This window comes from Lissotriton vulgaris, chromosome 1_2 (genome assembly GCF_964263255.1).
Source record: "Lissotriton vulgaris chromosome 1_2, aLisVul1.2, whole genome shotgun sequence".
Classification (NCBI taxonomy): domain Eukaryota; kingdom Metazoa; phylum Chordata; class Amphibia; order Caudata; family Salamandridae; genus Lissotriton; species Lissotriton vulgaris.
In genome coordinates this window covers 344,563,757-344,589,416 of record NC_141686.1, presented here as the reverse complement: position 1 = coordinate 344,589,416, position 25,660 = coordinate 344,563,757, and the positions used below count along the sequence as shown (strand labels likewise).

The 25,660-nt window shown below is 52.6% G+C and overlaps 1 protein-coding gene across 1 annotated transcript in view; it reads left to right on the top strand.

Annotated features, from left to right (window-relative positions):
- LOC147736736 (alpha-tectorin-like) overlaps window positions 1-25,660 on the top strand; it is a 233,513-nt gene that overhangs the window by 138,815 nt on the left and 69,038 nt on the right. The window contains exon 9 of the mRNA XM_086952686.1: window positions 23,416-23,802. Coding sequence (XP_086808812.1) covers window positions 23,416-23,802 — 387 coding nt within the window. The remainder of the gene's footprint in view (window positions 1-23,415; window positions 23,803-25,660) is intronic.

Genomic DNA, 25,660 nt, shown 5'->3' with positions numbered 1-25,660 from the left:
AGGGCACTCAGCCTGAGAGAAGAGAAACGGGGGCTTTGGACCGGAGATGCATGTGGGAGGGCTGTATAGAGCACTCAGGCTCTGGAACCTGTGATCGTCCATGGGCGCAGCATAATAGGGCACTCAGCCTGAGAGAAGAGAAACTGGGGCTTTGGACCGGAGAGGCATGTGGGAGGGCTGTAGAGAGCACTCAGGCTCTAGAACCTGTGATCGTCCATGGGCGCAGCATAATAGTGCACTCAGCCTGAGAGAAGAGAAACGGGGGCTTTGGACCGGAGAGAGGCATGTGGGAGGGCTTTATAGAGCACTCAGGCTCTAGAACCTGTGATCGTCCATGGGCGCAGCATAATAGGTCACTCAGCCTGAGAGAAGAGAAACGGGGGCTTTGGACCGGAGAGAGGCATGTGGGAGGGCTGTATAGAGCACTCAGGCTCTAGAACCTGTGATCATCTATGGGCGCAGCATAATAGGGCACTCAGTCTGAGAGAAGAGAAACGGGGGCTTTGGACCGGGGAAAGGCATGTGGGAGGGCTGTATAGAGCACTCAGGCTCTAGAACCTGTGATCGTCCATGGGCGCAGCATAATAGGGCACTCAGCCTGAGAGGAGAGAAACTGGGGCTTTTGACCCGAGAGATGCATGTGGGCGGGCGGTATAGAGCACTCAGGCTCTAGAACCTGTGATCGTCCATGGGCGCAGCATAATAGGGCACTGAGAGAAGAGAAACTGGGGCTTTGGACCGGAGAGGCATGTGGGAGGGCTGTATAGAGCACTCAGGCTCTAGAACCTGTGATCGTCCATGGGCGCAGCATAATAGGGCACTGAGAGAAGAGAAACTGGGGCTTTGGACCAGAGAGAGGCATGTGGGAGGGCTGTATAGAGCACTCAGGCTCTAGAACCTGTGATCGTCCATGGGCGCAGCATAATAGGGCACTCAGCCTGAGAGGAGAGAAACTGGGGCTTTGGACCGGAGAGAGGCATATGGGAGGGCCGTATAGAGCACTCAGGCTCTAGAACCTGTGATCGTCCATGGGCGCAGCATAATAGGGCACTCAGCCTGAGAGAAGAGAAACGGGGGCTTTGGCCAGGAGAGAGGCATGTGGGAGGGCTGTATAGAGCACTCAGGCTCTAGAACCTGTGATCGTCCATGGGCGCAGCATAATAGGGCACTCAGCCTGAGAGAAGAGAAACGGGGGCTTTGGCCCGGAGAGAGGCATGTGGGAGGGCTGTATAGAGCACTCAGGCTCTAGAACCTGTGATCATCCATGGGCGCAGCATAATAGGGCACTCAGCCTGAGAGAAGAGAAACTGGGGCTTTGGAAAGGAGAGATGCATGTGGGAGGGCTGTATAGAGCACTCAGGCTCTAGAACCTGTGATCGTCGATGGGCGCAGCATAATAGGGCACTCAGCCTGAGAGAAGAGAAACTGGGGCTTTGGAAAGGAGAGATGCATGTGGGAGGGCTGTATAGAGCACTCAGGCTCTAGAACCTGTGATCATCCATGGGCGCAGCATAATAGGGCACTGAGAGAAGAGAAACTGGGGCTTTGGACCGGAGAGAGGCATGTGGGAGGGCTGTATAGAGCACTCAGGCTCTAGAACCTGTGATCGTCCATGGGCGCAGCATAATAGGGCACTCAGCCTGAGAGAAGAGAAACGGGGGCTTTGGCCCGGAGAGAGGCATGTGGGAGGGCTGTATAGAGCACTCAGGCTCTAGAACCTGTGATCATCCATGGGCGCAGCATAATAGGGCACTCAGCCTGAGAGAAGAGAAACTGGGGCTTTGGACCGGAGAGATGCATGTGGGAGGGCTCTATAGAGCACTCAGGCTCTAGAACCTGTGATCATCCATGGGCGCAGCATAATAGGGCACTCAGCCTGAGAGAAGAGAAACGGGGGCTTTGGACCGGAGAGAGGCTTGTGGGAGGGCTGTATAGAGCACTCAGGCTCTAGAACCTGTGATCGTCCATGGGCGCAGCATAATAGGGCACTCAGCCTGAGAGAAGAGAAACGGGGGCTTTGGACCGGAGAGAGGCATGTGGGAGGGCTGTATAGAGCACTCAGGCTCTAGAACCTGTGATCATCCATGGGCGCAGCATAATAGGGCACTCAGCCTGAGAGAAGAGAAACTGGGGCTTAGGACCGGAGAGATGCATGTGGGAGGGCTGTATAGAGCACTCAGGCTCTAGAACCTGTGATCATCCATGGGCGCAGCATAATAGGGCACTCAGCCTGAGAGAAGAGAAACGGGGGCTTTGGACCGGAGATGCATGTGGGAGGGCTGTATAGAGCACTCAGGCTCTGGAACCTGTGATCGTCCATGGGCGCAGCATAATAGGGCACTCAGCCTGAGAGAAGAGAAACTGGGGCTTTGGACCGGAGAGGCATGTGGGAGGGCTGTAGAGAGCACTCAGGCTCTAGAACCTGTGATCGTCCATGGGCGCAGCATAATAGTGCACTCAGCCTGAGAGAAGAGAAACGGGGGCTTTGGACCGGAGAGAGGCATGTGGGAGGGCTGTATAGAGCACTCAGGCTCTAGAACCTGTGATCGTCCATGGGCGCAGCATAATAGGTCACTCAGCCTGAGAGAAGAGAAACGGGGGCTTTGGACCGGAGAGAGGCATGTGGGAGGGCTGTATAGAGCACTCAGGCTCTAGAACCTGTGATCATCTATGGGCGCAGCATAATAGGGCACTCAGTCTGAGAGAAGAGAAACGGGGGCTTTGGACCGGGGAAAGGCATGTGGGAGGGCCGTATAGAGCACTCAGGCTCTAGAACCTGTGATCGTCCATGGGCGCAGCATAATAGGTCACTCAGCCTGAGAGAAGAGAAACTGGGGCTTTGGACCGGAGAGATGCATGTGGGAGGGCGGTATAGAGCACTCAGGCTCTAGAACCTGTGATCGTCCATGGGCGCAGCATAATAGGGCACTCAGCCTGAGAGAAGAGAAACGGGGGCTTTGGCCCGAGAGAGGCATGTGGGAGGGCTGTATAGAGCACTCAGGCTCTAGAACCTGTGATCGTCCATGGGCGCAGCATAATAGGGCACTCAGCCTGAGAGAAGAGAAACGGGGGCTTTGGACCGGAGAGAGGCATAGGGGAGGGCTGTATAGAGCACTCAGGCTCTAGAACCTGTGATCATCCATGGGGCAGCATAATAGGGCAATCAGCCTGAGAGAAGAGAAACGGGGGCTTTGGCCCGGAGAGAGGCATGTGGGACGGCTGTACAGAGCACTCAGGCTCCAGAACCTGTGATCGTCCATGGGCGCAGCATAATAGGGCACCCAGCCTGAGAGAAGAGAAACTGGGGCTTTGGACCCGAGAGAGGCATGTGGGAGGGCTGTATAGAGCACTCAGGCTCTACAACCTGTGATCGTCCGTGGGCGCAGCATAATAGGGCACTCAGCCTGAGAGGAGAGAAACTGGGGCTTTGGACCCGAGAGATGCATGTGGGAGGGCTGTATAGAGCACTCAGGCTCTAGAACCTGTGATCATCCATGGGCGCAGCATATTAGGGCACTCAAGCCTGAGAGAAGAGAAACGGGGGCTTTGGACCCGAGAGAGGTATGTGGGAGGGCTGTATAGAGCACTCAGGCTCTAGAACCTGTGATCGTCCATGGGCGCAGCATAATAGGGCACTCAGCCTGAGAGGAGAGAAACTGGGGCTTTGGACCCGAGAGATGCATGTGGGAGGGCGGTATAGAGCACTCAGGCTCTAGAACCTGTGATCGTCCATGGGCGCAGCATAATAGGGCACTGAGAGAAGAGAAACTGGGGCTTTGGACCGGAGAGGCATGTGGGAGGGCTGTATAGAGCACTCAGGCTCTAGAACCTGTGATCCTCCATGGGCGCAGCATAATAGGGCACTGAGAGAAGAGAAACTGGGGCTTTGGACCGGAGAGAGGCATGTGGGGGGGCTGTATAGAGCACTCAGGCTCTAGAACCTGTGATCGTCCATGGGCGCAGCATAATAGGGCACTCAGCCTGAGAGGAGAGAAACTGGGGCTTTGGACCGGAGAGAGGCATATGGGAGGTCTGTATAGAGCACTCAGGCTCTAGAACCTGTGATCATCCATGGGCGCAGCATAATAGGGCACTCAGCCTGAGAGAAGAGAAACTGGGGCTTTGGACCGGAGGGAGGCATGTGGGAGGGCTGTATAGAGCACTCAGGCTCTAGAACCTGTGATCGTCCATGGGTGCAGCATAATAGGGCACTCAGCCTGAGAGAAGAGAAACAGGGGCTTTGGCCCGGAGAGAGGCATGTGGGAGGGCTGTATAGAGCACTCAGGCTCTAGAACCTGTGATCATCCATGGGCGCAGCATAATAGGGCACTCAGCCTGAGAGAAGAGAAACTGGGGCTTTGGACCGGAGAGATGCATGTTGGAGGGCTGTATAGAGCACTCAGGCTCTAGAACCTGTGATCATCCATGGGCGCAGCATAATAGGGCACTCAGCCTGAGAGAAGAGAAACTGGGGCTTTGGACCTGAGAGATGCATGTGGGAGGGCTGTATAGAGCACTCAGGCTCTAGAACCTGTGATCGTCCATGGGCGCAGCATAATAGGGCACTCAGCCTGAGAGAAGAGAAACTGGGGCTTTGGACCCGAGAGATGCATGTGGGAGGGCTGTATAGAGCACTCAGGCTCTAGAACCTGTGATCGTCCATGGGCGCAGCATAATAGGGCACTCAGCCTGAGAGAAGAGAAACAGGGGCTTTGGACCCGAGAGATGCATGTGGGAGGGCTGTATAGAGCACTCAGGCTCTAGAACCTGTGATCATCCATGGGCGCAGCATAATAGGGCACTCAGCCTGAGAGAAGAGAAACTGGGGCTTTGGACCGGAGAGAGGCATGTGGGAGGGCTGTATAGAGCACTCAGGCTCTAGAACCTGTGATCGTCCATGGGCGCAGCATAATAAGGCACTCAGCCTGAGAGAAGAGAAACTGGGGCTTTGGACCGGAGAGATGCATGTGGGAGGGCTGTATAGAGCACTCAGGCTCTAGAACCTGTGATCGTCCATGGGCGCAGCATAATAGGGCACTCAGCCTGAGAGAAGAGAAACTGGGGCTTTGGACCGGAGAGAGGCATGTGGGAGGGCTGTATAGAGTACTCAGGCTCTAGAACCTGTGATCGCCCATGGGCGCAGCATAATAGGGCACTCAGCCTGAGAGAAGAGAAACGGGGGCTTTGGCCCGGAGAGAGGAATGTGGGAGCGCTGTATAGAGCACTCAGGCTCTAGAACCTGTGATCATCCATGGGCGCAGAATAATGGGGCACTGAGAGAAGAGAAACTGGGGCTTTGGATCGGAGAGAGGCATGTGGGAGGGCTGTATAGAGCACTCAGGCTCTAGAACCTGTGATCGTCCATGGGCGCAGCATAATAGGGCACTCAGCCTGAGAGAAGAGAAACGGGGGCTTTGGACCGGAGAGAGGCATGTGGGAGGGCTGTATAGAGCACTCAGGCTGTAGAACCTGTGATCGTCCATGGGCGCAGCATAATAGGGCACTCAGCCTGAGAGAAGAGAAACTGGGGCTTTGGACCGGAGAGATGCATGTGGGAGGGCGGTATAGAGCACTCCGGCTCTAGAACCTGTGATCGTTCATGGGCGCAGCATAATAGGGCACTCAGCCTGAGAGAAGAGAAACGGGGGCTTTGGACCCGAGAGAGGCATGTGGGAGGGCTGTATAGAGTACTCAGGCTCTAGAACCTGTGATCGTCCATGGGCGCAGCATAATAGGGCACTCAGCCTGAGAGAAGAGAAACTGGGGCTTTGGACCGGAGAGAGGCATGTGGGAGGGCTGTATAGAGTACTCAGGCTCTAGAACCTGTGATCGTCCATGGGCGCAGCGTAATAGGGCACTCAGCCTGAGAGAAGAGAAACTGGGGCTTTGGACCGGAGAGATGCATGTGGGAGGGCTGTATAGAGCACTCAGGCTCTAGAACCTGTTATCATCCATGGGCGCAGCATAATAGGGCACTCAGCCTGAGAGAAGAGAAACGGGGGCTTTGGACCGGAGAGAGGCATGTGGGAGGGCTGTATACAGCACTCAGGCTCTAGAACCTGTGATCGTCCATGGGCGCAGCATAATAGGGCACTCAGCCTGAGAGAAGAGAAACTGGGGCTTTAGACCGGAGATGCATGTGGGAGGGCTGTATAGAGCACTCAGGCTCTAGAACCTGCGATCATCCATGGGCGGAGCATAATAGGGCACTCAGCCTGAGAGAAGAGAAACTGGGGCTTTGGACCGGAGATGCATGTGGGAGGGCTGTATAGAGCACTCAGGCTCTAGAACCTGTGATCGTCCATGGGCGCAGCATAATAGGGCACTCAGCCTGAGAGAAGAGAAACTGGGGCTTTGGACCGGAGAGATGCATGTGGGAGGGCTGTATAGAGCACTCAGGCTCTAGAACCTGTGATCGTCCATGGGCGAAGCATAATAGGGCACTCAGCCTGAGAGAAGAGAAACTGGGGCTTTGGACCCGAGAGATGCATGTGGGAGGGCTGTATAGAGCACTCAGGCTCTAGAACCTGTGATCGTCCATGGGCAGCATAATAGGGCACTCAGCCTGAGAGAAGAGAAACTGGGGCTTTGGACCGGAGAGATGCATGTGGGAGGGCTGTATAGAGCACTCAGGCTCTAGAACCTGTGATCATCCATGGGCGCAGCATAATAGGGCACTCAGCCTGAGAGAAGAGAAACAGGGGCTTTGGACCGGAGAGAGGCATGTGGGAGGGCTGTATAGAGCACTCAGGCTCTAGAACCTGTGATCATCCATGGGCGCAGCATAATAGGGCACTCAGCCTGAGAGAAGAGAAACAGGGGCTTTGGACCGGAGAGAGGCATGTGGGAGGGCTGTATAGAGCACTCAGGCTCTAGAACCTGTGATCGTCCATGGGCGCAGCATAATAGGGCACTCAGCCTGAGAGAAGAGAAACTGGGGCTTTGGACCGGAGAGATGCATGTGGGAGGGCTGTATAGAGCACTCAGGCTCTAGAACCTGTGATCGTCCATGGGCGCAGCATAATAGGGCACTCAGCCTGAGAGAAGAGAAACTGGGGCTTTGGACCGGAGAGATGCATGTGGGAGGGCTGTATAGAGCACTCAGGCTCTAGAACCTGTGATCATCCATGGGCGCAGCATAATAGGGCACTCAGCCTGAGAGAAGAGAAACGGGGGCTTTGGACCCGAGAGATGCATGTGGGAGGGCTGTATAGAGCACTCAGGCTCTAGAACCTGTGATCATCCATGGGCGCAGCATAATAGGGCACTCAGCCTGAGAGAAGAGAAACTGGGGCTTTGGACCTGAGAGATGCATGTGGGAGGGCTGTATAGAGCACTCAGGCTCTAGAACCTGTGATCGTCCATGGGCGCAGCATAATAGGGCATTCAGCCTGAGAGAAGAGAAACGGGGGCTTTGGACCGGAGAGAGGCTTGTGGGAGGGATGTATAGAGCACTCAGGCTCTAGAACCTGTGATCGTCCATGGGCGCAGCATAATAGGCCACTCAGCCTGAGAGAAGAGAAACTGGGGCTTTGGACCCGAGAGGCATGTGGGAGGGCTGTATAGAGCACTCAGGCTCTAGAACCTGTGATCGTCCATGGACGAAGCATAATAGGGCACTCAGCCTGAGAGAAGAGAAACTGGGGCTTTGGACCGGAGAGATGCATGTGGGAGGGCTGTATAGAGCACTCAGGCTCTAGAACCTGTGATCATCCATGGGCGCAGCATAATAGGGCACTCAGCCTGAGAGAAGAGAAACTGGGGCTTTGGACCGGAGAGATGCATGTGGGAGGGCTGTATAGAGCACTCAGGCTCTAGAACCTGTGATCGTCCATGGGCGCAGCATAATAGGGCACTCAGCCTGAGAGAAGAGAAACGGGGGCTTTGGCCCGGAGAGAGGCATGTGGGAGGGCTGTATAGAGCACTCAGGCTCTAGAACCTGTGATCGTCGATGGGCGCAGCATAATAGGGCACTCAGCCTGAGAGAAGAGAAACTGGGGCTTTGGACCGGAGAGATGCATGTGGGAGGGCTGTATAGAGCACTCAGGCTCTAGAACCTGTGATCATCCATGGGCGCAGCATAATAGGGCACTCAGCCTGAGAGAAGAGAAACGGGGGCTTTGGCCTGGAGAGAGGCATGTGGGAGGGCTGTATAGAGCACTCAGGCTCTAGAACCTGTGATCATCCATGGGCGCAGCATAATAGTGCACTCAGCCTGAGAGAAGAGAAACTGGGGCTTTGTATCGGAGAGATGCATGTGGGAGGGCTGTATAGAGCACTCAGGCTCTAGAACCTGTGATCGTCCATGGGCGCAGCATAATAGGGCACTCAGCCTGAGAGAAGAGAAACTGGGGCTTTGGACCCGAGAGATGCATGTGGGAGGGCTGTATAGAGCACTCAGGCTCTAGAACCTGTGATCGTCCATGGGCGCAGCATAATGGGGCACTCAGCCTGAGAGAAGAGAAACTGGGGCTTTGGACCCGAGAGATGCATGTGGGAGGGCTGTATAGAGCACTCAGGCTCTAGAACCTGTGATCGTCCATGGGCGCAGCATAATAGGGCACTCAGCCTGAGAGAAGAGAAACGGGGGCTTTGGACCCGAGAGATGCATGTGGGAGGGCTGTATAGAGCACTCAGGCTCTAGAACCTGTGATCATCCATGGGCGCAGCATAATAGGGCACTCAGCCTGAGAGAAGAGAAACTGGGGCTTTGGACCGGAGAGATGCATGTGGGAGGGCTGTATAGAGCACTCAGGCTCTAGAACCTGTGATCATCCATGGGCGCAGCATAATAGGGCACTCAGCCTGAGAGAAGAGAAACGGGGGCTTTGGACCGGAGAGAGGCATGTGGGAGGGCTGTATAGAGCACTCAGGCTCTAGAACCTGTGATCGTCCATGGGCGCGGCATAATAGGGCACTCAGCCTAAGAGAAGAGAAACTGGGGCTTTGGACCGGAGAGATGCATGTGGGAGGGCTGTATAGAGCACTCAGGCTCTAGAACCTGTGATCATCCATGGGCGCAGCATAATAGGGCACTCAGCCTGAGAGAAGAGAAACGGGGGCTTTGGACCCGAGAGAGGCATGTGGGAGGGCTGTAGAGAGCACTCAGGCTCTAGAACCTGTGATCATCCATGGGCGCAGCATAATAGGGCACTCAGCCTGAGAGAAGAGAAACGGGGGCTTTGGACCAGAGAGATGCATGTGGGAGGGCTGTATAGAGCACTCAGGCTCTAGAACCTGTGATCATCCATGGGCGCAGCATAATAGGGCACTCAGCCTGAGAGAAGAGAAACGGGGGCTTTGGACCGGAGAGAGGCATGTGGGAGGGCTGTATAGAGCACTCAGGCTCTAGAACCTGTGATCGTCCATGGGCGCAGCATAATAGGGCACTCAGCCTGAGAGAAGAGAAACTGGGGCTTTGGCCCGAAGAGAGGCATGTGGGAGGGCTGTATAGAGCACTCATGCTCTAGAACCTGTGATCGTCCATGGGCGCAGCATAATAGGGCACTCAGCCTGAGAGAAGAGAAACTGGGGCTTTGGACCGGAGAGATGCATGTGGGAGGGCTGTACAGAGCACTCAGGCTCCAGAACCTGTGATCGTCCATGGGCGAAGCATAATAGGGCACTCAGCCTGAGAGAAGAGAAACGGGGGCTTTGGACCGGAGAGAGGCATGTGGGAGGGCTGTATAGAGCACTCAGGCTCTAGAACCTGTGATCATCCATGGGCGCAGCATAATAGGGCATTCAGCCTGAGAGAAGAGAAACGGGGGCTTTGGACCCGAGAGAGGCATGTGGGAGGGCTGTATAGAGCACTCAGGCTCTAGAACCTGTGATCGTCCATGGGCGCAGCATAATAGGTCACTCAGCCTGAGAGAAGAGAAACTGGGGCTTTGGACCGGAGAGAGGCATGTGGGAGGGCTGTATAGAGCACTCAGGCTCTAGAACCTGTGATCATCCATGGGCGCAGCATAATAGGGCACTCAGCCTGAGAGAAGAGAAACGGGGGCTTTGGACCCGAGAGATGCATGTGGGAGGGCTGTATAGAGCACTCAGGCTCTAGAACCTGTGATCATCCATGGGCGCAGCATAATAGGGCACTCAGCCTGAGAGAAGAGAAACGGGGGCTTTGAACCGGAGAGAGGCTTGTGGGAGGGCTGTATAGAGCACTCAGGCTCTAGAACCTGTGATCGTCCATGGGCGCAGCATAATAGGGCACTCAGCCTGAGAGAAGAGAAACGGGGGCTTTGGACCGGAGAGTCATGTGGGGGGGCTGTATAGAGCACTCAGGCTCTAGAACCTGTGATCATCCATGGGCGCAGCATAATAGGGCACTCAGCCTGAGAGAAGAGAAACTGGGGCTTTGGACCGGAGAGTCATGTGGGAGGGCTGTATAGAGCACTCAGGCTCTAGAACCTGTGATCATCCATGGGCGCAGCATAATAGGGCACTCAGCCTGAGAGAAGAGAAACGGGGGCTTTGGCCCGGAGAGAGGCATGTGGGAGGCCTGTATAGAGCACTCAGGCTCTAGAACCTGTGATCGTCCATGGGCGCAGCATAATAGGGCACTCAGCCTGAGAGAAGAGAAACTGGGGCTTTGGACCGGAGAGATGCATGTGGGAGGGCTGTATAGAGCACTCAGGCTCTAGAACCTGTGATCATCCATGGGCGCAGCATAATAGGGCACTCAGCCTGAGAGAAGAGAAACGGGGGCTTTGGCCCGGAGAGAGGCATGTGGGAGGGCTGTATAGAGCACTCAGGCTCTAGAACCTGTGATCGTCCATGGGCGCAGCATAATAGGGCACTCAGCCTGAGAGAAGAGAAACGTGGGCTTTGGCCCGGAGAGATGCATGTGGGAGGGCTGTATAGAGCACTCAGGCTCTAGAACCTGTGATCATCCATGGGCGCAGCATAATAGGGCACTCAGCCTGAGAGAAGAGAAACGGGGGCTTTGGACCGGAGAGAGGCTTGTGGGAGGGCTGTATAGAGCACTCAGGCTCTAGAACCTGTGATCGTCCATGGGCGCAGCATAATAGGGCACTCAGCCTGAGAGAAGAGAAACGGGGGCTTTGGACCGGAGAGAGGCATGTGGGAGGGCTGTATAGAGCACTCAGGCTCTAGAACCTGTGATCATCCATGGGCGCAGCATAATAGGGCACTCAGCCTGAGAGAAGAGAAACTGGGGCTTAGGACCGGAGAGATGCATGTGGGAGGGCTGTATAGAGCACTCAGGCTCTAGAACCTGTGATCATCCATGGGCGCAGCATAATAGGGCACTCAGCCTGAGAGAAGAGAAACGGGGGCTTTGGACCGGAGATGCATGTGGGAGGGCTGTATAGAGCACTCAGGCTCTAAAACCTGTGATCGTCCATGGGCGCAGCATAATAGGGCACTCAGCCTGAGAGAAGAGAAACTGGGGCTTTGGACCGGAGAGGCATGTGGGAGGGCTGTAGAGAGCACTCAGGCTCTAGAACCTGTGATCGTCCATGGGCGCAGCATAATAGGGCACTCAGCCTGAGAGAAGAGAAACGGGGGCTTTGGACCAGAGAGAGGCATGTGGGAGGGCTGTATAGAGCACTCAGGCTCTAGAACCTGTGATCGTCCATGGGCGCAGCATAATAGGTCACTCAGCCTGAGAGAAGAGAAACGGGGGCTTTGGACCGGAGAGAGGCATGTGGGAGGGCTGTATAGAGCACTCAGGCTCTAGAACCTGTGATCATCTATGGGCGCAGCATAATAGGGCACTCAGCCTGAGAGAAGAGAAACGGGGGCTTTGGACCGGGGAGAGGCATGTGGGAGGGCCGTATAGAGCACTCAGGCTCTAGAACCTGTGATCGTCCATGGGCGCAGCATAATAGGTCACTCAGCCTGAGAGAAGAGAAACTGGGGCTTTGGACCGGAGAGATGCATGTGGGAGGGCGGTATAGAGCACTCAGGCTCTAGAACCTGTGATCGTCCATGGGCGCAGCATAATAGGGCACTCAGCCTGAGAGAAGAGAAACGGGGGCTTTGGCCCGAGAGAGGCATGTGGGAGTGCTGTATAGAGCACTCAGGCTCTAGAACCTGTGATCGTCCATGGGCGCAGCATAATAGGGCACTCAGCCTGAGAGAAGAGAAACGGGGGCTTTGGACCGGAGAGAGGCATATGGGAGGGCTGTATAGAGCACTCAGGCTCTAGAACCTGTGATCATCCATGGGGCAGCATAATAGGGCAATCAGCCTGAGAGAAGAGAAACGGGGGCTTTGGCCCGGAGAGAGGCATGTGGGACGGCTGTACGGAGCACTCAGGCTCCAGAACCTGTGATCGTCCATGGGCGCAGCATAATAGGGCACTCAGCCTGAGAGAAGAGAAACTGGGGCTTTGGACCCGAGAGAGGCATGTGGGAGGGCTGTATAGAGCACTCAGGCTCTAGAACCTGTGATCGTCCATGGGCGCAGCATAATAGGGCACTCAGCCTGAGAGGAGAGAAACTGGGGCTTTGGACCCGAGAGATGCATGTGGGAGGGCTGTATAGAGCACTCAGGCTCTAGAACCTGTGATCATCCATGGGCGCAGCATAATAGGGCACTCAAGCCTGAGAGAAGAGAAACGGGGGCTTTGGACCCGAGAGAGGCATGTGGGAGGGCTGTATAGAGCACTCAGGCTCTAGAACCTGTGATCGTCCATGGGCGCAGCATAATAGGGCACTCAGCCTGAGAGGAGAGAAACTGGGGCTTTGGACCCGAGAGATGCATGTGGGAGGGCGGTATAGAGCACTCAGGCTCTAGAACCTGTGATCGTCCATGGGCGCAGCATAATAGGGCACTGAGAGAAGAGAAACTGGGGCTTTGGACCGGAGAGGCATGTGGGAGGGCTGTATAGAGCACTCAGGCTCTAGAACCTGTGATCGTCCATGGGCGCAGCATAATAGGGCACTGAGAGAAGAGAAACTGGGGCTTTGGACCAGAGAGAGGCATGTGGGAGGGCTGTATAGAGCACTCAGGCTCTAGAACCTGTGATCATCCATGGGCGCAGCATAATAGGGCACTCAGCCTGAGAGAAGAGAAACGGGGGCTTTGGACCGGAGAGAGGCATGTGGGAGGGCTGTATAGAGCACTCAGGCTCTAGAACCTGTGATCCTCCATGGGCGCAGCATAATAGGGCACTCAGCCTGAGAGAAGAGAAACTGGGGCTTTGGACCGGAGAGATGCATGTGGGAGGGCTGTATAGAGCACTCAGGCTCTAGAACCTGTGATCGTCCATGGGCAGCATAATAGGTCACTCAGCCTGAGAGAAGAGAAACTGGGGCTTTGGACCCGAGAGATGCATGTGGGAGGGCTGTATAGAGCACTCAGGCTCTAGAACCTGTGATCGTCCATGGGCGCAGCATAATAGGGCACTCAGCCTGAGAGAAGAGAAACGGGGGCTTTGGACCGGAGAGAGGCTTGTGGGAGGGCTGTATAGAGCACTCAGGCTCTTGAACCTGTGATCGTCCATGGGCGCAGCATAATAGGGCACTCAGCCTGAGAGAAGAGAAACGGGGGCTTTGGACCGGAGAGAGGCATGTGGGAGGGCCGTATAGAGCACTCAGGCTCTAGAACCTGTGATCATCCATGGGCGCAGCATAATAGGGCACTCAGCCTGAGAGAAGAGAAACGGGGGCTTTGGCCCGGAGAGAGGCATGTGGGAGGGCTGTATAGAGTACTCAGGCTCTAGAACCTGTGATCGTCCATGGACGCAGCATAATAGGGCACTCAGCCTGAGAGAAGAGAAACTGGGGCTTTGGACCCGAGAGGCATGTGGGAGGGCTGTATAGAGCACTCAGGCTCTAGAACCTGTGATCATCCATGGGCGCAGCATAATAGGGCACTCAGCCTGAGAGAAGAGAAACTGGGGCTTTGGCCCGGAGAGGCATGTGGGAGGGCTGTATAGAGCACTCAGGCTCTAGAACCTGTGATCGTCCATGGGCGCAGCATAATAGGGCACTCAGCCTGAGAGAAGAGAAACGGGGGCTTTGGACCGGAGAGTGGCATGTGGGAGGGCCGTATAGAGCACTCAGGCTCTAGAACCTGTGATCATCCATGGGCGCAGCATAATAGGGCACTCAGCCTGAGAGAAGAGAAACGGGGGCTTAGGACCGGAGAGATGCATGTGGGAGGGCTGTATAGAGCACTCAGGCTCTAGAACCTGTGATCATCCATGGGCGCAGCATAATAGGGCACTCAGCCTGAGAGAAGAGAAACGGGGGCTTTGGACCGGAGAGAGGCATGTGGGAGGGCTGTATAGAGCACTCAGGCTCTAGAACCTGTGATCATCCATGGGCGCAGCATAATAGGGCACTCAGCCTGAGAGAAGAGAAACGGGGGCTTTGGACCGGAGAGAGGCATGTGGGAGGGCTGTATAGAGCACTCAGGCTCTAGAACCTGTGATCGTCCATTGGCGCAGCATAATAGGTCACTCAGCCTGAGAGAAGAGAAACTGGGGCTTTGGACCGGAGAGATGCATGTGGGAGGGCTGTATAGAGCACTCAGGCTCTAGAACCTGTGATCGTCCATGGGCGCAGCATAATAGGGCACTCAGCCTGAGAGAAGAGAAACTGGGGCTTTGGACCGGAGAGAGGCATGTGGGAGGGCTGTATAGATCACTCAGGCTCTAGAACCTGTGATCGTCCATGGGCGCAGCATAATAGGGCACTCAGCCTGAGAGAAGAGAAACAGGGGCTTTGGACCCGAGAGATGCATGTGGGAGGGCGGTATAGAGCACTCAGGCTCTAGAACCTGTGATCATCCATGGGCGCAGCATAATAGGGCACTCAGCCTGAGAGAAGAGAAACGGGGGCTTTGGCCCGGAGAGAGGCATGTGGGAGGGCTGTATAGAGCACTCAGGCTCTAGAACCTGTGATCATCCATGGGCGCAGCATAATAGGGCACTCAGCCTGAGAGAAGAGAAACGGGGGCTTTGGCCCGGAGAGAGGCATGTGGGAGGGCTGTATAGAGCACTCAGGCTCTAGAACCTGTGATCGTCCATGGGCGCGGCATAATAGGGCACTCAGCCTGAGAGAAGAGAAACGGGGGCTTTGGACCGGAGAGAGGCATGTGGGAGGGCTGTATAGAGCACTCAGGCTCTAGAACCTGTGATCATCCATGGGCGCAGCATAATAGGGCACTCAGCCTGAGAGAAGAGAAACGGGGGCTTTGGACCCGAGAGAGGCATGTGGGAGGGCGGTATAGAGCACTCAGGCTCTAGAACCTGTGATCATCCATGGGCGCAGCATAATAGGGCATTCAGCCTGAGAGAAGAGAAACGGGGGCTTTGGACCGGAGAGAGGCTTGTGGGAGGGCTGTATAGAGCACTCAGGCTCTAGAACCTGTGATCGTCCATGGGCACAGCATAATAGGGCACTCAGCCTGAGAGAAGAGAAACGGGGGCTTTGGACCGGAGAGAGGCATGTGGGAGGGCCGTATAGAGCACTCAGGCTCTAGAACCTGTGATCGTCCATGGGCGAACTAGGAGGTTCAGGTACATTTACAAGACATACAAAGAAAAGTACAAAAATGCAAGTGCCAGCTCACCAGAAAAACCAAATGTCTCTTTTTAAATGAAAAACAATGGCTGTTGTTCTAATATATATTGCTTGCAAGTTTCAACTCAAGACGAAGGAGCCAGCAGAGAAGAGAAAAAAAGCTTTACAGATCAACTTACTCCTTTTGAACTCAAAAAGGGGATTGAAAACAACAAAAGGTTCTGCTCTCACCTTTGAAAGCCTTCGTTGATTGCTGTAGAATCAGAGTCAGTCTGCGCCTAACGCCTTTAGCGTCGCCATCTCAAGAATAGCCATATGAGTGCATGTTACCACTCAAACATCAGACTGCCGCCCTTCCATAATAACAGCTTTTACTCCTACCCTATTGTGGCGAGCGGCTTTCATCCACAAAATTTGGCAGTGGCGATCTCAATCCAAAAGACAGCCGCCACCTTCGGCTCATGGGTTAACAGTCCTTTAAGAACCCTATTGTAAGAACAAGAGTTGGGGTACACCAAAAGGAGAACCAGACGACAGGACATGTTATCCAGTAAGCTCTGTTTAGTTTCATGTACCAGCCATAAGACCAGAGTCCAAACGAATGAACACAATGGTCCCCCACAATCCTATATAAGCCCGCAAACGTCCAACCCACCCCCCATCTTTTGAGTACCCACAGTGGACCTTAGAGCAGGAGGCATCTGTCAAGAGCCACACTCTATAGTTACCACATAGATGTATTATACAAACTAGATATGAGCACCCCACACATGTGTGCATTTCTCAACTAGAACACGAGCGCAACAAACACTCATGTCACACGCATATTAACAAACAGCATATATGTCGTATCTATAGCAGTTCTTCACCAGTGCTCTCAATTTGCCAAGTTCCATGCATGAGGTGTTAATCTATCGAAGAGTTATTTACATTTCAGGATTCATAGACATTTTGTTCCCAGTAGAAAAGCAGGACTACAAGTCCCATAATTCCAAGAAAACACTGGACCGAATAAGCCACATTCATACAGATCAGGGCAACTGGAGAGCTCTGCCTAACAGACAACACTCCTCTTTCCACAAAAGATCAACCAGCACCCCTCTTCTCCCTGTACCTGACGTCTCAATCAATCAGTCAGGTTTCTTGTATATCACGACTACTCACCCGTTATGATCTCTAGTCGATGTGGGGGTGGGGAGGGGGATCTGCGGTTGAGCCGAATAGACAGGTATTGAGGTCCTTCCTGAATTGAGGCAATGATGTCTAAGTGGTTTTCCATGGTTGATGCTACAGAGGTTACCTAGTATCCCGCCTTATGACTCAACTTAAAATTAAGGGTGGGCGTAGTTCGCGAAGTAGCGCAACGCGTAGTTACGTAAAGTGCACTTCGCACTACGCGAGCTATGCATAGCACTACGCGAACTGCGTAGTAGCATGTTCGCACTGTGCAAGATGCCGTTTTCAATGATTGCACAGTGCGGACAAGCATCCGGCACTGTGCAATCATTGAAACCGGCATTTTGCACAGTGCAAGCAGTACTTTTCTGCCGCGCTAGTAGATTTTTACTTGAGCTGCAGCTTTCTCAACGCGGACTGGTAGTTTCTCATTGCGAGCAGTCACGAGCATGCGTGACCACTCGCAATGGGAAACCTGACCTCCCCGCGTTAAGAATCTCGTCAGGAGGTTTATTTTCCACGCTCGTGATCGGCAACTTGATGTTGCTGATCGCGAACAAGGAAAAAGTCCCGTACCATACGAGGATGTCATTTTGTTTGCTCGCGGTCACCAACTTGACATTGAGGACCGCCAGCAAGCAAAAAATTATGCTGCACTACTCTACGCTACGCATGTTTGCACTGTGCTACATGCAGTTCTTGTAGTGTGAAGTTGTGCAAACTTCACAAACTACGCAAGCGTAGCCTAGTGCTTTGCCTAGGATTACTTAAAAGCTCTAAAATGCCTGCAAGAGACATGAAAAGCATTGCATTTACCCTTCGATGCAAACATTATTAATCCCCAACCACATTGGAAATTTATAATGAAACCGCAGGCTCTAGACAATACAGAACACCACCGCCAGACCCGTTCTCAGTATCCCTCAACACAAACACATCAGTCAACACCTACGGAAGCTCTACTGGCTCCCCATTGAGAAGAGAGCCACCTTCAAGATACTCACCCATGCCTCAACAACACCAGACCCCAATACCTCAACAATAGAATCGCCCTCCACCTATCAAAAACAAACCTCCGATCCACCAACCTCGTCCTCGCCGAGAACCCAAGGATCCGCAGAGCCAAAGCAGGGGGAAGAGCCTTCTCCTACGTCGCAGCCAAGTCCTGGAACAAACCCCTAAAAGACATCAGATGCGCCCCCTCCTGATTCCTCTCAAGACCTGGCTTTTCGGCTAATCGGAACTGCTGCCCCCTCCCTCCCCTACCGCCCCAGCGCCTTGAGACCCTCACGGGTGAGTAATGTGCTTACAATTCCCTGATTGATTGATTCAGATCAACATAACATGAGTATTTAAGAGACATCAACGTGTAGAGAGGACATCATCCTGGCAGTTCTTATCCTGTCTGGTTGATATCCCCACAGAGCTCTCACCTGGAGGGCCACAGCTATCAGGGTGGGGGGGAAGGAACAGCAATGGTGATGTCCAATGCAAGTTGTCCTGAGTATCCTATCAACAGGCAGACAGGGTTGTTTAGAGCACAGTCGTGGTGCAGGAAGGGAGATTACTTAGCCAGCAATCAAGGGATGTTGAGCCGAGGCCAGGACTTGAAGCTGGCTGGCAATTGTGGCCACATGCACGCCCTACCAGTGGTAACACGATCATTTGTAGGTGTAAAGATACTCACTATGGCTTTCCTAAACCCTCCCTTTGATTGGAGTAGTAACTGGGAGGTGGCATGGGCTTGTAATGGAACAGTCTTACATACGCTGCAGAATCCTTTCACGTCTACAGTTCAAGACATCACGCATCCACGACATCCGCGACACAACTACACCCATGTACCACCGCCATCTCATTGTTCACGTCAATGACTTTATTACTCAGTGAAGCACATTATATCTGCGCTGCCTAAACAGCCACATGAATGAACTCTCCCTAAGCCACAGGTATCTAGCCGACTCCAGAAGTACCCACACAAACACACATTTACTGTACACTCAGAGACGTAGCTCATCACAGCTGTCATCCAACCTTATGCCTCAGAAATATGGAGCAGAGCGGATTCATGACTTACGTATGATTCTGTCCTGAGAAAGCACCATTGAGATACAGCACATGCAATCTTTTTTATGTGTGTCGCCCACAGGGTGGTATGCATACATGAAGACTGCACGATAGTGGAGCATTGGAGAGCTGTCCCAGTGGCATTCATAGTAACTTGTTTACATTTCTGAGGATTTGGGGTTGGTAGTGGTTTAAGAGTCCTGTGTCGTTGTCCCCTACTTTTTCAGGTATGTGGCATCTGAGTGCAAGAGACAGCACCAACATACAGCCCACATTTTCATTTAGCATCTCTCTTTTCCTCACCAAAACCTGTTTGGTTAAAACATTAACCTTATTCCCATATGTCTTTCATGGAGTGCACATGACGTCATCAATATAATTTGTGAGAAATCGGGTTATTGGCTGACTTGGCTGTGATCCCTGGTCTAGCAACAGCCACAGTCCTTGGCAGGGTGAACCAGAAAAAGTCACTTAATTAACCTGTTCCTAACCGTGGGTAGCTCAGCACAAAAAGCAGCCAGGCTTAACTTGGAGGCAATATGCAATGTATTTATGCAGCACACAAACAGTAACAAAGTGAAAACACACCATAAGAAAAATACAGAACCAATTTAGAATAATACTGTAATTTTTGATAAATTATTTGACAGCAAAAAACGTTTTGTTAACACTTACACCTATTAGCTGGACACAGGCTGACCAAAATTAGGTAGAAAAGTTATATGCTATTTGCCTGACAATATATAAACTATAAAAAAAACTAGCACACTCGTCCCCAAGGACATTTTTTTAATAAAAACGTGAGGGGGGCCAAGTATTCCCCCTTCCTGAGATGCCTTTGGCCTTTTGGGACCCATCACCCAAAGCCGTTTTTAATAATTAAAAGGGAGGCCACATGGCCCCCTCCCCAAGCTTTAGCAGACCCTTGGGGACCCAATCTCCCATGGCCACTGCTTAAAATAACGGGGAGACGTACTGCGCAGCACCCCTCCCTTAGCCCATATCGGCCCCCGCGGCCCTATCCCTCAGGGCTTGAAATATTTAAAGGTGGGTGCCCACTCAGGGGCACCCACCATACACTCGATGGGGGCCGCAGGGGAGACCTAAGGACCCTGCAGTCCCAGGCAGCTCCCTGCATGCAGTGGGTGTCGGCATTGCTCCCGCCCACAGGGAGCAGCTACTTATGCAGCTCCCTCCGGTTGGGAGCAATGCTTTATCTGTTTCCCTGCCCTGAAACAGATCCAAAGTCTCCTCCAAGCTGGAGGGAGCATTTTCAAAGCTCCCTCCAGCTGGGGGCAGACTCAGGACTTGATTTAGATCTCGGCAGATGGGTTACCCTGTCACAACCGTGATGGATATCTCGGCAACAGAAATATAAATCCCACTACATCTTTTGGGATTTATATTTCGGTGGATGGGTTATCCATCACCATTGTAGTGGAGAAACCCGTCCACCGACATCTAAATCAGACCCTCAGTATTTGCTCCCGCTTGATAGGAGATTAAAAAATGCTCCCGCCAAATGGGTTTCCCCTTATTCAATACAGCCCAGTGTTGGGCTCCCAACGGCCTATAATTTAACAATGTCGCCCCAGGCTCCATTATTTTTTCCAACCTCATAGGAAGCCTGCGAGATCCCAGCAAAATTTGTAGGTATTGTTTTGTTTTTGGCCTGGGGGGGTCCCTCTGGGTTCCCCCCATCGGGCCTAAGGAGGCATGGTATCCATACCCATTCCCCATATATATTTTGTCATTTAACCTTTCAGGACATGGAACTAAGCCCCTGAGTCCTGTATGGCTGCCAGCAACCTTCTTCTCATGTTGCTGGCAGCCAATCAGAGCACTTGCTTCTGCTGCAGTTTGACTCTTGCAGGAGCGAATTGGCTCAAGGGGAAAAAGCTCCCTTGGCCAATGAGAACACTCCATTTTTAAATTGGTGCTCTAGCAAGAGTCTCTTGAGCCTCTCATGGATCTAACAATCAAGATGTCTATATTTTTTCACCCTTCGTTTCTGAAAAACTACTGAACGGATTTACATCAAATCACAAAAAGCACGGTCTGTGAACCAAGGTCTAGCTTTCTGCCAAATGTTGTGTAATTCTATTTAGCAGTGTTTGCTGTAGCCCTGACAAAAGAAGTCTATGGAAAATGCATGAGGATTTTGCGCTTTGGGACCCCCTCTGCTTTCTTGGCCCCCGCTTGACGAATCTCCCCAAAACCTTCCATGCACAAACTAGTTAAATCACAGCACCTTTTTGTGATGTTTCGTGTTGATTCTCCGAGCGGGGCAAAGTTATTAGCAACACAAAAAAGCTTTTTCTATGGAACAACTGACTTAACTATAACTGCCCAGTAGCGACCGCCACTGCGTAATACATACATATATAGTGTATTTAGTAAATGACATACTCCAACAATGCATTTCTCACGAGGCTGTTTGTACTTTGGATAAAAGAAAAGAAAGGGTTCCTCTGTGTCTCTGTGCCGCGGACAGTGTGGGCAACGCAGGTAATTATGGGCACAGTAATAATAATAATAATAATCTGATAGGTCAGGATGGAGCAGTGGAATCTGGCCCTTCACCCCCCTGGGCCTTAACTGTCCACAAACGCCCGGAAGCCCGCTCTGATCTAATTCCTCCCTGAGACCATCATAACCAGAGGCAGCAGCTTCAGGCGGGGCAGTGGAGTAAAGAAACTTGAGGGGGGCCCCAAGCAATGTACATGGAGGGGGCCCCCCACACTCCAGACCCAGTCAGGATCTCTCAGCCACCGCCCGTGCACAGTGCCGGAGGGCCCCCTGGCACTCAAGGGCCCGTCCACACCACAGGGACTGTGAGGGCTATTGTTACACCACTGAGGCAACAGCAGATCTGCACGACTGTCTATGAGCTTCCCTGAGGGATCTGTACCCCTCCTTATTTATAGTAGAAAGTGGGCTAACGCAACATCAAGTTCCTTTCCCGTACCTGTTGCTCTTGTGGTGTTATCAGTGTTTTCACTCACCCCGGCTCCTCTTGACTCATGCCAGTTGCACCTTGAACCTTCCCTTCCCTGGTACCAATCAAACATCCTCCCAGGGCCTTCAGCTACTCCTAGGCGTGTCCGAGGTCAGTTTACCCTTAATAGTTTGTCTCTCACAGCCCACAGGCCTCAGTCTGGTACCATGAACACATCGCCTTGGCAGATAGTTGCATCTATTGAGAACGGAAAAAACTAGCATCACGAGATTCCCTATCTCAGCGCGGTACAGGGTCTTTTGCTGCATTTCCACTCATCAACACTATCTAAGCTACTTAACCTTTCGCGTCCCAATTTCTTCTGCACACTAGCCTTGTACAGCCCAGTCTGGTATGGAGTGGTATTATGGTATGGTATGGTATGGTACGGGATGGGATGGGATGGTATGGTATGGTATGGTACGGGATGGGATGGGATGGTATGGTATGGTATGGTACGGGATGGGATGGGATGGTATGGTATGGTATGGTATGGTACGGGATGGGATGGGATGGGATGGGATGGTATGGTATGGTATGGTACGGGATGGGATGGGATTGTATGGTATGGTATGGTATGGTATGGTATGGTACGGGATGGGATGGGATGGTATGGTATGGTATGGGGTGGGATGGCATGGGATGGTATGGTATGGTATGGTATGGTACGGGATGGTATGGTATGGTATGGTATGGTATGGTACGAGATGGGATTGTACGGGATGGGATGGGATTGTATGGTATGGTATGGTATGGTATGGGATGGGATTGTATGGTATGGTATGGTATGGTATTGCATGGGATGGTATGGTATGGTATGGTACGGGATGGTATGGTATGGTATGGTATGGTATGGTATGGTATGGTATGGTATGGTACGGGATGGTATGGTATGGTATGGTATGGTATTGCATGGGATGGTATGGTATGGTATGATATGGTATGGTATGGTACGGGATGGTATGGTATGGTATGGTATGGTATGGTATGGTATGGTATGGTATGGTATGGTATGGTACGGGATGGTATGGTATGGTATGGTATGGTACGGGATGGTATGGTATGGTATGGTATGGTATTGCATGGGATGGTATGGTATGGTATGATATGGTATGGTATGGTACGGTATGGTATGGGATGGGATGGTATGGTATGGTATGGTATGGTATGGTATGGTATGGTATGGTACGGGATGGGATGGTATAAGATGGATGGAATGGTATGGGATGGTATGGTATGGTATGGTACGGGATGGGATGGTATGGTATGGTATGGGGTGGGATGGGATGGTATGGTATTGTATGGTATTGCATGGGATGGTATGGTATGGTATGGTACGGGATGGTATGGTATGGTATGGTATGGTATGGTATAGTATGGTACGGGATGGGATGGTATGGTATGGTATGGTATTGCATGGGTTGGTATGGTATGGTATGGTATGGTATGGTATGGTATGGTATGGTACGGTATGGTACGGGATGGGATGGTATGGTATGGTATGGTATGGTACGGTATGGTACGGGATGGTATGGTATGGTATGGTATGGTATGTGCTCCTACATCCATGGGGTTCTTGACCGCACACCTACAAGGGTGGGTGAAGCGTTGAATTAATAAAATGTGGTCTTTTTACTGCAGATTATATCAAACCCTCTCTCTCTCTCTCCACAGCTCGGCGACATGGCCTGGATGTCCAACTGCACCAAAAGGTGCACCTGTGTCGCGCCTGGTGTTTTCAACTGCATCAATGCCAGCTGTACCTCCCCGCAGTACTGCACCGTGACTGGTGGTAGACTGGGCTGCCAGGATGACAGAGGCACCTGCGTGGTATCTGGGGGCACCCACTATCTCACTTTCGACAGATCAGTTGCACATTTTCAGGGCACGTGCGTCTATGAGATTACCTCCACCTGCAACTCGTCCTTTCCACATTCATTCCATGTCACTGCAGAAAATCAAAAAGATGCCAACGTGAGCTCCATATCTCAAGTCGCCATCTCCTTCCAGACGAGCGGCCAGCAGGTCCGGCTGGTGGTGGGAAGAGACAAAGCAGTGCAGGTAATGTAATGTAATGTAACAACCTTTTTCAATAGCGCATTCTATCACTCCAAGGAGCATCTTGGCACTTAATACCAACCCAGAATGGAGGGGGTGGTTAGCTGAAGCTATTCCCAGGCACCGGGACTAGACACCTCCGATTTGGCCAACTTTCGCCCAATCTCCCTTCTACCTGGATTGAGCAAAGTAGCCGAAAAGGTAGTGAATAGGCAGATCTCAGAGTTCCTGGAGTCTAACCACCTCCTAAGTGACTCCCAAACGGGCTTTCGCCCTGGTCAGGGCACAGACACCGCCCTCTTAGCGGTGACTGAAGAGGTAAGATGCATCTTGGATTCAGGGGGATCAGTAGCCCTGATCCTCCTGGATCTAAGCGCTGCATTCGATACCGTAGACCATATAGTTCTGGCTCAATGCCTTGCCAAGCTGGGCATTACAGGGTCAGCCCTTAGATGGCTGCAGTCCTTCCTGGACAATCGATCCTTCAGGATATGGGAAAATGACTCTATGTCCAATTCCACCCCCCTCCAGTGTGGGGTGCCGCAGGGCTCCTCCCTCAGCCCCACACTGTTTAATGTCTATATGGCCCCGTTAGAGAAGGTAGTAGCCCCATTTGGGATCAAATCTATCAGCTACGCAGACGACACTCAGCTTGTCGTCTCGCTGTCACAACAAGGGGGCCGCCCGGATGACCTCCCGAAATGCCTTACGGCCATTTCCTCCTGGATGTCTAGCTCAAAACTTAAATTGAATGGAACTAAGACCGAGATCATGTTTCTGGGCAATCAAATCACCTCCCTGCCCCCTGAGTTGTGGCCTCCCTGCATGGGGGGCCTTCCTCCCCCCAAGGAGCAAATTAAAAGCCTGGGGATCTGGTTTGAACCCCAACTAACCTTTAAGACCCACGCGCAGAAGGTTGCAGGAGGTTGCTTCGGTCTGTTACGAGCAGCCCGGAAGGTTCTCCCCCTCCTTCCTTTTCAATCTAGAAAGCTGCTAATCCAGGGCCTGATTCTGTCCAAACTGGATTATGGCAATGCCCTCTTCCTGGCCGCTCCTCTCGCCACTATCAATACTCTCCAGCGAGCCCAGAACGCTGCAGCCAGGTTGCTTATGGGGGCGCCCAGGCGGGCATCAGCCAAACCATTGTTAAAGGCCCTCCACTGGCTCCCCATCCAAGAGCGGATTACTTTTAAGTCACTCTGTATTGCCCATAAAACGTTGCAGGGCAAAGGCCCTCCGGCCTTGAGAGGACTGATCCGCCCCTACAAGTCGGCCAGGGCCCTCCGCTCAGACAGGGAAAATCTGGCCATCATACCAAGAGTGAGGAAGGCACGCACTGGAGGCCGCCGGTTCTCGCTGAACGCATCAAACAAATGGAACGCCCTTCCTAGAGATCTCCGGATGGAACCCGTTCAACTTAAATTCAGAAAAGCTCTCAAAACCTTTCTCTTCCCTACCACTCCCTAAATCCGTCCCCTCTTGAGTTCACTGGGTTCAGGTCATTTTCAGCGCTGGGACGCTCCAGGACAGCCATGCGCTCTATAAATCTAAATCTAATCTAATCTAATCTAATATCCTTTATACTAAGGCTCTACAGGCAGCATCGGTAAGCGTGAATACCCAGGTCTTCAGGGCTTTCCTAAAAAGGGATTCTGATGAGATATGCCGGAGCGAAAGAGGCAATTTATTCCATGCTCTAGAGCCTAGAACAGCAAGGGATTTTCCACCTTTGGTGGCAAGTCTGAATTTTGGAACAACTAGAAGATTCTGATTGGAGGATCTCAGGCTCCGAATTGGGAGGTGGCGTTTAAAATACTTTGCGAGATACCTGGGTCCGTGTGAGTGATAAGCTCTAAAGGTA